Below are 17,879 nucleotides of genomic sequence, written 5' to 3'. Positions count from 1 at the left end.
AAAATTACTTGCAATTCTAATTAAAGCGATAAATGACACATGATTTATAATAAATATTGTTGCAATACGGAATTAATTAAATTATTTTCAATTCATTAACTTTCATCTTTAATTTTAAATACACTCAATTTTAAATAGATTATGTTAGAGAACAATTTATATACACGAATCCTTAAAATTTTTTTCATATTTATTGTTTTTACTTTTTGAACAAAAAAAGTACGATTGAAAAAAGGCCGACATCATTCGGTTTTCGAGTGTAACACCGTTCTAAAAAGATAATGGTACATTTTCGCGACATCGCGACGCAATCTTGAAAATAGTTTCACATGACAATTATAAACAACTGTACATTACGAGAGTAAGTGATTGTACGAGACTCACCGGCCTTTGTAGGTGATGTAGCATGCATTGTCGAACCTCCAGTTGCCGCCACCGCTAAACCACCATATAACACCATGTACCATTACCGTACTGTGATACGTATCCAGCTCTTAATCGGACAGAGAAACTCACCACGGATTTCGAGAGTACCCGAAAACGCGGAAGCCATTCATCAGTGCCGAAAGCGCGTTACAAGCACAAGATGTCTTAATAGCAATTTATTGGCAATATATTGGTTAAACATTGGGAACATATTGGACCAATATTTGAACAATATTGTGCCAATAATTGTACCACTAAAGTAATTTCATATTCAGTCACGAAATTTCTTTGTCGTAGGGTTTGAAACGGTGAGAGCAACGACAGAATTATCGATGTTGCACAAGAAATATGCGCTTCATATTTTCGATCCTGTCAATTATTTCCGATAAAATTGTAGGAGTTATTTTTGCATATATATCTAGCATCGAGATCCAGCGACTTGTCTGCGATTGTCATTCAAACCCTGCTTCGTCATTGGGTACGCAACGTTCCTTCAAGCATTTCGTTTGCAGCGAAGCACGATAAAAGCAAACCCCATCGAAATTGCGGTTCCAGTTTCTCTGTCACATTTCGTTGGCCGATAGAGTCCCGAGGCAAAACCCGAGGATTCGAACGAGGGACGTTTATGTGGCAGGGAAACAAAACGATTAACGGACATTCACGATGTAAAAAGCTATATATATATATAGGATGGTAAACGAATTGATAATGGGAATACAAGGAGAGATGAAGTGAGAAGGATAGCGCGAGGTGCAGAGGTGTGTGTTCAGTGGAATCACTTTTTGCTAGGTGAAATATAAATTTAAAAGGTATAAAACGCAGCAATTCTCTGCTTTCTCTCTCTGTTATGTACAATGTATAATTTTGCATTTAGTATTTACACCGATTTTACGTTCGTTCGTCGCTGACGGTGACTTGAGCCCGTGCAAGATATGCAGGATATGTACAGACTTACATTTCTGATGACAAAATTCTCTAAACTTTTGATTCACCAGTAAGAGAAAAACGTGAGATTGAATATCGATTTCTTTACAAGGTGCGCCTTTGTGGTGCGAATTAAAATCTACTAAACAATTAGAGATTATAATAAATGTACATACGTTTTTCATATTTGTAGTGAAGTATCCATAGGAAGCCAACGTGGAGCAAGGGACAGGAAGATCGGATAGGATCGGACAGAACTTCACCTAGAACTCTCGATGTCTTCGCATATCGGTATTGTCGTGAATGCTTTAGAAGCGGGTAACGTGGGAATGCCGCAACTAAGTTTATTGCACTGATCGCTGTGCCTGGCTACAGTGAAATCCAGCGCAAAGCTAATGATAGAACCGTGTGAAAAAAACGTTCTGTCGAAATGTTCGGCACGATTTTCGGAATTCACGTCCAAACCTCTAATCGCGATGCTGATATATTTTACTTAAAATTGGACGTTATTTTAATCAATTCTGTCATCACAATTTATTATTTTAGACGCGCTGAAGATGAATATTAAAAATATCCAGTTACTCAAAAACGCGAAATAATTATTTACGGTCTGTTACTGATGACGTTCCGAAAACCGATCAATTTCTCGCGTGATATCATGAACAAGCGTAGAGAACTTTTGAATGATAAAAAATTGGAAAAAATCATTTGAGTTTGAAAGAAACGTATTTAACTCACCGGTTGAATCAAAGTCACCCTCCAGTGGCCTCAGTGGTCTGCTTATACTTTTTCTCTTCGACGGGGAATGTTTCAAAGCTGTAACATAAAGTATGCGATGCTATAATTTCTTGCGTGAGCTGTGCGAACTAAATAAATTTATTTTTAAAAATTGCTGTAAAAATTATACGTGTTAAGTACGCCTATCAAAAGGATTCAAAACGCTACAAAAGCCGATATCAGCAAGGATCGAAGGACATTTTATTGGCTTTGTCTCGTTAATTTGTTTTAGTTTACAAAAATATCATATAAACTTAATTGTTAGAATATCATCAATCGGGTTATTCAATTTTTACTATAATTACATATGTATATAAAATAATTTTTACTTTGCTGCATCACAATATATTTACGATGAATTCTAAAGAAAATTACAAAAAGATATAAAAATACACAGCTAAAATCGCAATCTATCTATACGTAATTTATCTTATTTATTTTAAGTAAGTGCTTTTACGTTACATAGCCAATTTATCTATTTATTAATTCTAATCGTTCTTTCGCCTATAATTTTAATTTTAAATATTTAACTTTTCTGTTTGAATGACAAATCTTACTATAGCACTACATTTGTGCCAAGCCTGTGTATAAATTTAGTTCTTTTTTCAGTCTATGACTATACTATTCTACTATTTATTAACAAATTCTAAGCTATAGTATATGTACTTATTGTATAAAAATACTTATATTTTATTAATCGCAGGCATAAAATATCTAACATATTATGAATAAATGAGAATATAGTCAAGCGGACAACATTTAATGACCTCGCTTGCTTTTAAGCGAAAACTTTCTTTACGATTAGCAATTATCACCTGTATGTGCTACGTTTAACTCCATGCCTAATTAATTACACAGAAAAAGAATATACGTACATGAGAAAATTGTGCTGGAATCTGTAGATATACATTTTATGCATACGTAACAACTAGATTTCATTGTAAATTGCGCAGACGTTTTTCCATTAATTTATCGGTCCGTGCTGTGATTATAGGGTATGTCTAGGCTAAACTAATTGCTGCACGATACCGAATGTGATAAGGAAATTTTAGGATTGTAGAGTTTATAGATAGAGAAATTAAGTGGAATACGTTGAGTAAAACGTAATTACCGAAATCTTTTTAAGTAATTCATTCCTATAACTAGTATAGATGTTATTCTTGGATATATTGAGAGAAGAATGACCTAGATTTATAAAAACATTCTTGAGCTGTGTTGCAAAATGTATGTCAGAAAAACAGACAACGGATATATGTGCGAAGAGTGATAAAAAAATACATGTATCAGGCATACAATTCTCATAAGCAGAAGCGATAAAATTAGAAATAAGAAACACACTCACAAAGATATTCGAAAGATTCATTTACATAATTCTGCTGCTTAATTTCACTTAGTTTGCTTAACAAATATTTTTAGTATAAACATTCAAGTTTAAAAATCGTGTGTTAATGAACAAACATAAAAAATTGCTTTTAAAATTGTAGTGTGTAAAAAATATATTCATATTGTAAAATATAAAACAAACTTCTGAGATATGTGTGTATAATTGATTTTTATAAATAAATTGATCTATTATATTCCTTTCAATTTTAATTCATCAAGTAAAAAATATAAAAATAAACATGTGACATTCTAATATAATAAATAACACTTTATCTTTGAATATATCACATGCAGAGAAACATAACATTTAACTTTGCTTTTAAATTATTTTTGCAATTATTTTAAAACAATTATTCAAATTCTTCAAAAAATTGTGATAGATAAAAGTTGTGATAGATTTTATCTGTTCAATACAAAATTGTGTGTACATAAGAGGTGAGATAAACCACATATTGTAAATCCACATATTGTAAAATCAATGAAAAACAGATCATTCATAAGAAGAAATACATATAAAGGCAGAGGACCTTGTGAAAACAAACATACATTCGTACACAAATGGACAGATGGACACACACATAGACAGAGTTACCTATATAGCTGGTGACGAGGTTACGGAATTTGCGATGATTCCCCTTAATCTCGGGCAGGTCCACTTTTGGTATTCAATTTTCGAGTTTCGATCGGTAGCAGGTCAGATGAGGTCATTGGGAGTTGACACGAAAAGAAGTGCACGGGACACAGAGAAACATTAACATTTAACTAATACCGCTTATAATATGATTATGTATACCGAATCATTGAACGAATGACAAAATCATAGGGACTGCCGAGAATAGAAACATTAAAGAAAAGTCAGGGTACACTTAATCTTCAAACATGTTGAAAGTTGAAATACAAAGCGACTTTAAGCTTGTATTCCTTTGTGTACTCGGATAGGAAAAATTAATATCGTAGATACCGTTGCAAGTTATTATGTAGATCAATTGAATCTTATTGCATTCGAAGATTTATGCGACTCAAGTTACTGCTGCTTCAATGATGTTTTAACATATGATAATTTAAAAAATATATTACACTAATTATATGACTTTCCCTAAGATGTTTGGGCTGTCAATTGTAATTTGTTTAGTCATATGATAAAGTATAAGTGATAGGTGATCAACAAAACGCAAACGTACGTAACACAACAAACACATTGCACGATACAATATTAAGACAATATACAAAGTGTAACCCGCTGATGGTGCAAAAAACTTAATATGAATAACGACTACAAGGGAATGTATGTCATAATAAGGAACGACGTCAATATAATGATGGTAATAGTACTAGTATAGCAAAAGTAATGATAGTAACAGTAATAGCATTAGTAGTAATAGTAACAGTACAGTAATAGTAGTAGTAATAATAGTTATAGTAGTAGTAGTAGTAGTAGTAGTAGTAGTAGTAGTAGTAGTAGTAGTAGTAGTAGTAGTAGTAGTAGTAAAAGTAATAGTAATAATACAGTAAGTTATAAGTGTACGGGTGGGCTCATAAATGAAATGAAGTTGTAAACAGCGAAAATGTTTATTGTAAAATATATAAATATGTACAATGGTGCCCACGTTCAGTCAATAGCTGAATATTTTTACAATAAAAAAAATTCTACTTCTACCGATTATTCTCGCTCTCACACTCTCGCACTCTTTTGGTAATTAATCTCGTACACCCACGCGGTCCTACATTTGCTACTATTGCCAAAAATATATACGTTCAACATTATTTATATATCGCAGAGATTCTTCTACAGATATATAGATCGCACAAAACTAGTACCTCTACAAAGAACCTTTGTGTCGATAAAATTATGGCATGCATTTTTTTTCTTTTTGAAACTATTAAATACACTACTTGAATGCTCGGATGTATTTCGTGCGTTCTACTATCTTTTTTTACTAATAAGCTCTGATGAAGGAAAATATATCAATGATTGCTTTGGTGCATCGATAAAATAGAAACTTTTCTTATTATGATTTATTTATCCTTGACATTAAAGAAATTTTCATATAAAATTTTGGCACATGATATTTATTGATCGATTGAAAAATCTAAACCGATATAAAAATTGTGATTGTGATAATCTGTACACTAACAGATGCATACATATCTTCAGCTATATTATAGACTATATCAAGAAACAGTTATTAATAAGCAAAAAATATTTGATTCTAGCTTTTATATAACATTTTATAAAAATTTTGCTTTAAGATGATTGTTTTTTTCAAACATGGCTCGGAATAAAATCTAACATATATATAAGAATGCTAATGGAAGTCAAGATTAATATAATATCGATATATAAAAAATACTCAGCTATATCTGTGGACACCAGTGATTGGTAATTCACTATTTCTTTTTTTAACAAATATATCAAAAAAAATTGTGTATCGAAAGAAAATATGAAATGCACAATACGGTTGAACTTAAAAACAAAAATTATCATAAATTATAGAAAAATTATATATAATAAAATATACAAACGTGTATTGTGTTAGCAATTAGTTACACCAAAACAAAACCCAAAAATGATCAATTGACACTCATAAACCCAAAATATATCTTATTCACAGCATTGATTTGAAACGAATGCAGGTATCCGAAAAGCTCTGTTTTGGATCGGATTGAATTCTATTGATATCGCATTCGTTGAGATGAAAAACGCATTATTCTTATTTACAACAAATAATTCTAATTATGCATGATATTTCATTAACTTACGCAAGGCACCGATAGATGAATAAAATTTAAATATAATTATGATATTGATGCAAGCACCACGTCTAGATAATTTTCGGATATCCGCACAGTATTTGTCGCATTCTCTGCAGTCACTCAAATATCTTATAACGCTATTATAATCGTTAGAACATTTTTCTGGACGGCTAAATCTGTGATAAAATCTGTTAGGACAAAATTGATTCGCTGACCTGCGCTTTCAACACTCTTAAAATACAAATAACTAGAGTATTTATTAAAACTGGCATCGCTTGTGTCAATCCTGACAATAGTAGTATGAGTAAGATGTTTGTGGAAGCTAATATTTTGTTGTGTCTCCTAAATGTTCCAATTCATTAATAAGTTTGTTACACGCTAGATAAAAGAACATGTAACTATAAAAGTAAATTACGTAAACGAGTTTTGTGGCAAATTGTAAAAAAAGAAAAATATATGTTTCTAGCTTACGACTTACTGCTGTCTAAGAGGATTGGTATATGCTTTTTAAGTAACAATATAAATACCTTACTAATTATATCATTGTAACACTATATATACATATATTGTAAGTACCAATTTTGAGCTTCATTTATAATACTTTTGTCCTACTCTCATTTTTCATCTCATTAAATGTTTAAAATATATCTCAAATGCCTCAATAAAAGGTACAATTCGATAGCATTGTATATGGTTGAATATCGATATTGTTATAAAAAAAAAAGATTCTGATTTTCAATTTAAACATCTCACAATGACTAGTTTTCCTAATTAAAGTTAATACTTGTTTTTTGTCTTCGTAGGAAGTCAATTATCTCTGTCTAAAGCATTGAATTAACGTAATCGATCAGAAAACAATGACTACCAATAAGTAAGCGTGAAATTACTCATAAATTAGCGAGTTTTGCTGAGTGTAATCTTGTAGTCAAACTTGTTAGGACAGGTTGATTCGGATGGTACTTACGTGATGGTATTTTCTTAAATACTGTCTTGGCCATGAAATCCTGAAAGCGTTGCGCATAAAATCCTGGCCGGTGCACTGATACAGTGTCCTTAGAAAGTAAGAACATTTCTTCTATATTAACAATAGGACGTTGAGACCAATAAAAGGAGGTCAAAGAGTGTATGATAATTAAATTATAAAAGGAAATCTATAAATTCACGCGCGCGCATGTGTGCTATATATACGTCACTTACCCCATCATGTATCATCGATTTCCACGTATGTTCCAGTTTCTTTTTCAACCTGTAGCTTTGCAAAATGTCGATAATTCCAAGGAACAATAAAAGACGTTCACCACGCGCGTTTCTAGCGGGAATGCCACCTGAACTGTTAGGAACATAAAAATGAAATTTATTATAATCAAAAATAACATACTAACACATTCATGTAAGAGTTAAATGTATCGTGCTTACGGTACATCATCCTCTTCATCTATTGGTTCACTCTCAGCCTGAATACTTTCCATCGCTGTACTATGAGCAACCAACCTTTGACGATTTATACTACGTGATCGATTTAAAGCAGCAGCGCCTATTCTATCCTCTCTCTGCTTTTCTCTCTCAGATTGAATGAATCCGTCACTTTCGCCACCCATTTCATCAATTTCTTCATCGGCACTTGCCGATAATCTTTGTTCTTGCTATAATATATTATGTATATGTATAGTATGTATGTAAAGACAAATATATACTGACATTTACGTGATGAAAAATGTCACATGATATTTACAGCTTTTTCTTTTGCAGCCTGATCAAGATTATGGATTCCAACAAGTAAAGAATAATCCATAATTTTGAAACTTTCTAATACACGACAATCCCGTTGAATAGTTTTTACTAGTGCACCATATGTATCAGCTTCTAAAAAGATACCCTCTGGATGATGTTCTATAAAATCTAGGTCTTTATACGTTGGTGAAGACTTCGAACGTTCTGTTTTCGATGCCTAGAATTTTTAATATATAACTTAATGATAAAATTATATATATTGAGATATAATACTTATATATATTTATAAAAAATATTACAAACCTTTCTTTTGTATGTAGACCCTTTTAAATCATATTTTTGATGCAATTTTACAGATGAAGGTAAAAGATTATTCATAGCAATTAATCTAACATTTTTACTATTACATCGATAGCAGTACAATCCAAAAAACTTTGGCAATAATGTTCTTGGATTCTGATTTAGATTCTGCAGGAAATAAGATTGTTGTTATGAAAAAAGTTTTTTGTGTTAAAAATAATATTATATTATGTAATTATCCACTTCTAGAACATACCATGTAATATCCTGGAAGTAGAGTTTGCAAAAACTCTCCTTCTTTATGTTGAACAGTCTTTATGATGAATTCATCATCATCTGTTAGATAAAAGATACTCCCACTGGCGCCAGGATTTGATAACTCACGCAATGGTGCACTACACATTGACATCTAAAAATGTAAGTTTTATTATTAGTACATAACGTTATAATTTATACAGAAAAAAATTTCTGAGATTTGTTTACCAAAAAATCATCCGGTTGAATGCCAAAGAGATCTCTAAAATAACGAAATGCAATGGGTGCATAGTTCTTAAATTTAAACTCGGAGAAATGATGGGCTGGAGTATGGTTTGATCCTTCGCTAGGAAAGTTCGTTGTTTCCACCGTCATAAAGTCTTGCATTAATAAATCACGTTCCGGTTTACTTGCAAGACCGCCAACAGCATGTTGTATACCCAATTGAATAGATCCCATAATTTGTGTCGTTTGAATCTGTATAAAATAAATAAAATATATATTTTTTAAATTAATCATGTGAAGATATAAAATTATAGATATTATTAATTTTAATTTTATACGGTTATCATGCCTATAATATTAATAAAGAAAAAGACAGTAATGTCTCATACTATTAAATAGAGAAAGTCTAGTCTCTCCTGCAATAAGCTTATATCAGGTGATTGAATCAGTAAATACATGTGTAGTAAATACATGTGTAGCTCTCATTGATAGCTAAATAAGAAAAGTAGCTTATCTCTTTTATCAAAAGATCTTACCACTCATACTGCTAAACATAATATAAGTATAAGCTTATTAAGTCTTTCTCTTTCACTTAATAATACTCTTTAACTTTGATTACAAAGCGCAAAATCTGAAGAAATTATCTATTAGGAGTGCTACACTGGCATTCTTCCCATACCTTCTTATATGTGATTTCACCTCCCACTCCAACTCTTCGATGCCCAATCTTCCTCTCTCGTTCCGATTTGTTTCTTGATACCCCCACGAGGGTCTTGCCACCTGTCGTACCATGTTGTACTACTGAGCTCTGCAAAGATAATTGATAGTACATAACACATTTTTATTAACACCGAACATATACTCAAGGAAAATAGTTTCACTTTGAATAATAATAATTCAATGCAATCTAAAATGCGCACAGCAAGAATTTATATGTAACAAGTTATATGTGTTCCGGCTAGCTCGCATTACGCAAGGTCTCAGTATATGCATGTCACAAACTATCTGTTGTAGCAGAGTGTAGTATTTAGCACCATATGGAGGAAATACCGAAGATGTCTCCGGTTACGCGCGATTCACACGAATGATTATAAGAACTGTGAAGAAAAGGGGATTCATAGAGTTTCTTTGCGATAGATATCGCTGCGATTAGTCATACATTTTGCAAAAATATGTGATTATCGAAGCATGATATCCGCGATAATCGTTCACGTGCAACATTGATTTATAATATATTTTTCTTGTCTATATTTTTAAGTGTGTCTCGCGAGTCGTATATAATAACAAGATCAAGTCACAAATTCGAGAACTCGTTTTGCGTACAATTTGTACTCTTTCGCAAGCGTACAAGAATCGATCCTGCGGACGCTCGAGTGTAAATTATCCATGACGGGCAGATCTGTACGTCGTACAAAAATAGAAATGATTTCGTGAGTAAACTTAGGATATATCTGGCGCGACTGGTTGTAAATAGAAGATTAAAGAAATCTTATGTTATGGTCGATGTTGATCTATTTCGAATTAATTCAAAAGATATCAGGCAATTTACTTGTTCCAGATTATTATCTTTATTCCCATCTTATCTTACGCGCTTGACATGAATTTTATTTGGAAGGTAATAATGCACGATCGCGCATTGAATGTCTTTATAGAATAAAAATAAAAAGCATATATTTAAGCGATCGCGATTAGTAATAAATGCAATATATGAACGTCGATCCGAGTAAAAGTGGAGCGAGTGTTAATGAAAAATAATTAAAAGATGATGAAATGCAGCAACATTACGAATTAGAGCGGCTTTTTCGTAGATGCTTCTTTTTTTAAATTATTTGAGAAATAAAAACTTGGCAAATCTATATAAAAAATATTATTAATTATTTATTAGAAAACAAAGGGAGATATGCATGGTATAAAATTAAGACATAACAGAATACAAAGGATTTTGTCTGAAACTCGTAGTGAACGAACGTAATTCTTTCATTTGAATTGCTAAATCAAGAATGAAATTATTATTTACGAGTTGACGTTTGACATGAACGCACGAAGATATATGTATGCGTGTATTTCCATTTATATGATTACATTAATTGCTAGTAATTATTTAAACATTAGATCATTGGAGTCTAATAAAATATTCAAATAAAATCGATTTTGTCATTTAACTGAAACACATGCATTTTTTGGGAGAATATTTTAAAAGTAGCATTTATTTAGTTAAGGAAAAATCGATACTTACGTCAAATGCTGTTATTTTCTCTCCGGTCGACTTATCTGTAAAAAAAACAAAGGTATTTTAGTCACGTCGTATGAAGTAATATACCTACCTATGTATTTTGATAACAAACAGCGCTCAAGTTAGATAACGCGATGTAATTCCGTAAAAATAAGCATATAATATATGAAATTTCGTAGAAATATTCTTTTTATCAATAAAGTAATGATAAATATGTAATTCAATTTGTCATATAATAGAAATTTTGATAAAACTAAAAAATATGGCAATAAAATTAAAATTTTACATGCACAAATTCTATTAAATAATTAATTGTAAGTAAGAACTAGATATTATTTTATATAAATATCCTGGTATAATAAATAAGGAAATTCAACATTTTTTGTTAAAAAGACTTTCCAAAAATAATTTTTTTTAGTAATGTACGTATACGAATATAATATGTATTATATACGTATAATAAGTAACATTGATACGTATAAAAAAAGTTTGAGTCTCTACGCGAAATCAACAATTTTTTAAATGTACTTCAAGAAAATGAATATTAGATATTAAAAACAATGTATGATTTTAACTATATTTTTACACGATCGATTCACCGAAGCGAGATTGCTTCTTTTATAATACAACACGTATGTATTACAGTAATCATTAAACTTTCGAAAAATATTTACGGTTTTCTGACATTCCATGATTTATATTTCTATTGCACACTTAACGTGATTAATTAATTGTTAAAATTTACTGCATCTCTGCTTTTCTATATTTTATTGAAGAAGCAACATGAATGTATGAATTATATAATTATATATCATCTTATATACACAATTTCTCGTATTTACAAGTCATTAATTTTCATAAATAAATGTAAAGTGAACGTGTTAATGTTTTTATTATAATAAAAAGATAGCATCTCACATATCTATTTGAAATAATGACTTCTTAAAATAAAACATCAAAATACGAAGCCACTTTTAGAGATGAAAAGTCCTCAAAACAAGTCTGTGAGTCATCAATAGATTTATTGAATGACAAATTGTTTATCGTTTCAAGTGAATTTTGAATTGACTAATTACTGCGTACAGTATCCAGTATGATATTGCAGAAAAAGCGGCACGTGTACGTGTGAGGAAATAGCGGTTTGCGATATCGAGCGAAAAAGGCCCCTGGGATGACACAGTCTGTGGAATAAGGGTACAACGAGTCAAGATATATCCTTACTTAGCCTTCTATTTTTAACCCTCGTCTCCCGTTGTGAGCTCATGATTCAAACGCGTGTAGTGGTCTTTATTCGGCTGAAAATCATTTTTTTTTTCAACAACAAAAAACGCAAAAAAGCGGCGCCGATAACAGCACCATCACCAAAATATACCATCAATGAATTTCTCAAAGCTATGCATGATACGCGATATTTGCACAGAAGAATCTAAGTACGTTTGTGAACCGTCGCGTTTCATACATTGCGAAAAAACGTGTGAAACTATTTTCTTTCGAAGCAGATAGAATGAATTGTGTTATGTAAACGCTTAAGGTTCTCATCCTTGAGATAATACAGACATTCTTCAGCGAAATAATATCCTCTTGTTCTTTCCTGTCCAATGTAATTAAAAACTTAGAAAATAATACGTTTCGATTATTATATATCATGTAATAAGAGAGAAAATATGAATAAAGAAATCTCAGTTATGTCTAGACAGAAGCGAGAGTAAAATTAAAAAAAACTAAACACGATATTTCACATCAAATTTTAAATTTGTTTAAGAATAAAATGTAATGAGAATACAACTTCCTTTATCTGCCAAGGATGGGATGGAAATAAATAATCTAAAGTTTAACACAATTCCTATCAAAAACTCAAGAAATAATACATTTCGAGTATTTATTTCACATAGTGCTTAAGAGAAAGAATATGTGAGACGAACAAAGAGATGTCATCTGAAGTGTCTAGAAGGAAGAAGGAACTAAAGTCACTGAATATATAATATATATAGACATTTCACGAACTTTAAGCTTCAAAAATAAAACGCAATGAGAATATAACTTCTTCCATTTTCGGAAGATAAGAATGAAATAAAAAAATAATCCAAAGTTTAACAAAACTCTTATTTGCTTGTAAAAGTATAATACAATTCGTGTCAATAAACGAATACAGCGCCGAAGGATTTTCTAGGCGAAGGAAGAATCTTTCGCTTGATAAAGGGGAAGTTATCTTTCGAAGAAGAGAAACAGTTCGGGCATGCAGTATCGTCTTCCAATGTGCGTTCCACTTTTGTAGGCGATGTTTTCCTACGACAGGGAAAATAATCTATTTTTCGGATAGCGCGAATCCGATAATGGTGGGCATTATCGCGACCGTGTGGCAAACTCCACGCGAATTCTGGAGCACGGGTTTCCACGTGCCGTCTCGCGGCGTCGTTGGCTCGATGCCCCATCAGCTGTCAAACCACGTGTGCTGTCATCTTCACTGTCATAACGAATTCGGTCACTTCCATTACACTAGATTAGTGCACACTAAAGCTGCTCTATACGAAATTAACAAAGTTAAATGTAAAAGCATATAAATATTTTAAACGATTAAATATCCAATAATGATATTGTCTCGTTATTTGGTAGAATGTGTTGTTTCATTGTCACAATTGATTATATTATGCCAATGTACTTTATATAAAGCAGCCTTTAATGTGAACTAATCCAGTATAGTGCGAATGACCGAATTCATCATCCGATAAAGATCAAAAGAGCGATGATAATCCAATCCTTTGAGTTAATTATTTTGTTATTTTTACTTATATATAATATGTGTTAAAATGTAAATTAATTCATTTCTATGGTGGAATTTCCAGCAAACAAGTGAACGCTTTATCGTTGTTTTGACGTTCAGATGACGTCTTTAATATTAAAATAACGACAAAATAATAAATAACGTCAACTTGTTTGCTAGGCTGTTTCAGGGTTGGCATTATTTTACCCAACCCAAAAAAAACCCAGGGGGTTTTTTTGGGTTTTATTGGAATTGTAAAAAAATAAATTTTTTAAACACATAAAAGGAACGTATTTATAAATATTTAATGAATATATGTATACTATAACTGTAAGTATAAGAATATATGTAAACTATAACTGAAGTGATGATTTTAACATATATCAATTTTAAGATATATACAGGGTGAGTCACTTAAGACTGGCCACCCGAATAACATCCACAGTTTTGGAGATAGGAAAAATGTTTCAGACGAAAGTGGAATGGTTTCAAGAGTATTTTGATCATGTTGTCTTTCTTCTAGGTGAAGGCGCTAAAAAGATATATAGGTCACCTCCATTTTTTTAAACGAAATTGTATAATTTTTTTGTACACTATGGTCCTCCACTAATCATTCTGTATATAAAAGTATTAAGGTAGTGATAATAAGGTAGTGAATAATGATAAATACAACTAAATATTACGTGAAAAAAAATATCAAATAATCAATTTTGCCAAAAAAACCCCCCAAAAAACCCAAAAACCCCCAAAAAAACCCCAATAAAACCCCCATAAAACCCAGAGTGGATTGAATTTTTTTAAAAAAGCCCGGGTTTTTCCAACCCTGGGCTGTTTAGTTTCAAAAGAAACAACGTCCATACCAACGTGTGCACTTAGTAAATAATGAATTAATTCGAGTCTTCAATACATTTCTTCAATTAAAATATTTAACTCCATTGTTTCAGTTAAATTAACGACATATTAAATAGGAGCAATGACGACCTATAAAAATGATTAAAAATAAATAGGGTATAATTGAGTATAATTATAACTCAAATTGCGTATAATTTGACATTATGAATTTAACAGTGTTGAAGTCGTGGCGAATGAATCGCAGTGCATCAGACGGATCGTTCGGTAAATCGAAACACGGAGTGAAAATCAAGCGTGGAATTCGCATACTCGATTGGAGTCGGCAACGATGGCGAGAATGAAACCCGAACGTACTCGCTAAATAACGTTCGCGCGCGGTCGATGACATCGAAACTCGTACATGTCCCTAATTTTGTCTCTTTCTTCCTGACTCTCGTATTAAAATTTCACGAACATATGGGACTTCTCACGTAAAACATTAACTAGTGTATCCTCTTTAACGAATTGAGAGACGAGGAAAGATGGCTCTTCGAGGAAAGATGGCATTATCCGTTCAATCGAGGATTTCCAATTTTCGGACATCCCGATAGAATAGAATTTACCGAATGTGAATTGAGAATAAAGATTCATTGTATTTGTTATTTTTACAAGTAAAGCTTCACTGTGCAGTTTTCAATGCTGAATATCTCTGTAATTACGTAATGTGTGCCGCGTGGAAGGAAAGTGTGTCATGCGTGGAACGTGTGATGTTTTTATCTAAGGATACACAAGTCTCGGAGAGTAAACTGAAGACGTTATTCTCCGCGTCCTTAAATGCACCCTTTGCTACGTAGCGATAGTATCGCTGTGTGCGTGTTGTAGAGGAGATTAGTTTTTAACGCAAGTTAACAGTGCGTTAAAAACTAATCACCTCTAAATACACGGCAGACGATCATGCTGGAACAAGTTTCTCGACTGTGTTGTTCGTCTTCGTAGCGTCGGATCTTTTTAGTGGAGCATACATCGGGGATTTAAAATTTTCCGAAAGCCACGAGGCGAAAGCCGTTCCATGTTACTCGATGTCGCGATTGACAGCTATCAGCTGTCAAATTGCGATCAAATATAGAAGAAATCGCGGCTTGGCAAGCAGCTTTTATTATTCGCAATCGAAACGAATCTCTACTGTCTTGTGATGCGAGCGAAATGATACGGATATTCCACTACGAGATTGAGTGCTTTTCATTTATGATAAATTCGATCATTCACACTATTATACAATGGATTAGTACACATTATTGTATTATTGTAAGGCTATTTTATATAAAGTATCCAAGTACAGTGGCATAATTTAATCAACTTTGATTTCATTGTCAATGAAATAATACATATATATTCTGTTAAATAACAAGATAATAGGTGTTCTCTTCAGGTAAACTTCTCTTGCATAGTTTACTTTTTCTCTTTATATTCTCAACGAAACGAAAAGGAGAAAAGATGAACCAAGAAATTCAGATATCTAGCGATAAAATGATTCATCGAATTGATGTCGAGTCAATATCGAATATATAATATCAGTGATTTCGACATTTCAATTTGACAGCCATTTTTCGTTGGGTAAAAAAAACACATCATTATCAGGTATATTTAAAATACTCATTATGCTTTACATTTAGCTTTGCTAATTCGTGTATAACAGCTTTTAGTATGCACTAATCTAGTGTAATGCAAATGATCAAATTCGTTATTAGTAACACAAATTAACATTAATGTCGTCCCGTCTTTCTTGGCATTTTATGAATAACAAAGACAGAACGATACCTGCTCGTGTCAATTGTGTCACCAAATAGAAAGTACCCATTTGCATCTTGAAGACGACAAGAGGACCGAAATGGTTCGGAGACCGTCAAATTTATCCATCGATCGATTACCTCGCAGCTCGCAGGAAGGAGCCACGTCGTCGACACGCGGAGCGCATTTCGAACAAACGTTCCCTACGTCTCGGACAACACGTACGGACTCTCACGTTCGCGCTTTGTAGGTCGGGTGACACCCATTAGCTGTCAAACGGTCAGCTAATATTAAACGGATCTTCGATCGAACGCGAGGAGCGCAAGGTCGCGTACGAGGCGCGAGCACCGCGATCAGGACGTGATTCCAGCACCGGCCACGGTGATTCGCGAAAGCTGAGGAAATCATCGTCGAGCGAGAAACGACGCCCGACGCGGCGTCCGGGATCACGCCGTATAGGTTAGGTCACAATGGATGGTTCAGGCACGCGGTAAGGAGGAGGGGGTCGAGACGAAACGGAGTACGGGTGTCACATTCACTCACAGTCCTCCTCGATGGTGGATTGCTCCGGTCTGAGGTGATCCACCGCGGGCTGCACCGGCACGGGGAAGCTCGTCTCGACCACCTCGATCACGTCCACATTGTCGCCCGAAGCCATTTTGCGTGCGTCGCCTCCGTCCGATCTCGCACTGACTCACGCGTAACGGCAGTGGTGGTGGTGGCGGCGTCGGCGGCGATGATGGTGGCGACGGTCCCCCTGACAGTTCCTCGAAGGAGCCTCCTCGGTTGTCGCTCGGTCCCCGTCGCCCCGCAACGGACGCATGTTTCAACGGACTGCTGGCGCGCGAAGACCGTGCCGCGGGCGGCGGCCACCCGTTCGTTGTAGACGACGCGCGCGGCCGATCACGATTGATTACGCGACCCGTCGTCGTCGGAGAAGCGCCGTCCGGCGCGCGACATCAGTCGCGCTGCGCGCCCGCGGTTAGTTCCGCCGCTCGTTCTAATATGACTCACTCACGGTTTCCTCGAATCGCGCGCGGAGAGAAAGAGAGAACCTTGCCTAGAGTCCCGCGTTGCTAATCTCCAGCCTCGGCCTGACAGCGGCAGAACACGAACGCCACGATATCTGACGACTGCTTGACGACACTCGCGAGAGCTGTCGAAAGTAGTCGAAAGTCCCGAGAGAGCGCCTCCAGAGAACCCTTCCGTGTCCCGCCGTTTATCGACCGAACGTCATCGCGGCGCTGTCGTAACACTGGCGCCGCCAGACGGCCGCGCGGCGAACTCCAAGTGCCGTCGCAGCGCGGCGTCGCGTCGTTACGTTTGAATTCGTCGCGCTCTGACATGTGCGCGCACTGATCGCACGTAATTATAGAAGCGAAAGTAAGCGGAAGGTGTGATTAGAGAACAGGGAGCACCGAAATAACCAGAGAAATTTTAGGGTTTGTTAATATACACTCGAAGATCACGCTATTCTTTTTTTTATGCCCA

The 17,879-nt window shown here is 34.1% G+C and overlaps 1 protein-coding gene across 1 annotated transcript in view; it reads right to left on the bottom strand.

Moving 5' to 3' along the window:
- Positions 1 to 17,527, bottom strand: part of PIP5K59B (Phosphatidylinositol 4-phosphate 5-kinase 59B) — a 32,396-nt gene extending 14,869 nt beyond the window's left edge. The window contains 13 exon segments of the mRNA XM_018448970.1: positions 385 to 438; positions 2,089 to 2,166; positions 4,103 to 4,165; positions 7,229 to 7,316; positions 7,462 to 7,594; positions 7,681 to 7,907; positions 7,997 to 8,212; positions 8,299 to 8,463; positions 8,552 to 8,704; positions 8,779 to 9,027; positions 9,455 to 9,583; positions 11,012 to 11,046; positions 16,932 to 17,527. Of these exon segments, the coding sequence (XP_018304472.1) occupies positions 385 to 438; positions 2,089 to 2,166; positions 4,103 to 4,165; positions 7,229 to 7,316; positions 7,462 to 7,594; positions 7,681 to 7,907; positions 7,997 to 8,212; positions 8,299 to 8,463; positions 8,552 to 8,704; positions 8,779 to 9,027; positions 9,455 to 9,583; positions 11,012 to 11,046; positions 16,932 to 17,046 (1,705 nt within the window). The 5' untranslated portion in view covers positions 17,047 to 17,527.
- Positions 17,528 to 17,879: the final 352 nt, after the last annotated feature.

The sequence above is a fragment of the Mycetomoellerius zeteki genome, unplaced genomic scaffold (genome assembly GCF_001594055.1).
Source record: "Mycetomoellerius zeteki isolate Tzet28-1 unplaced genomic scaffold, Tzet1.0 scaffold228, whole genome shotgun sequence".
Classification (NCBI taxonomy): domain Eukaryota; kingdom Metazoa; phylum Arthropoda; class Insecta; order Hymenoptera; family Formicidae; genus Mycetomoellerius; species Mycetomoellerius zeteki.
This window is presented reverse-complemented; position numbering and strand designations above follow the sequence as displayed.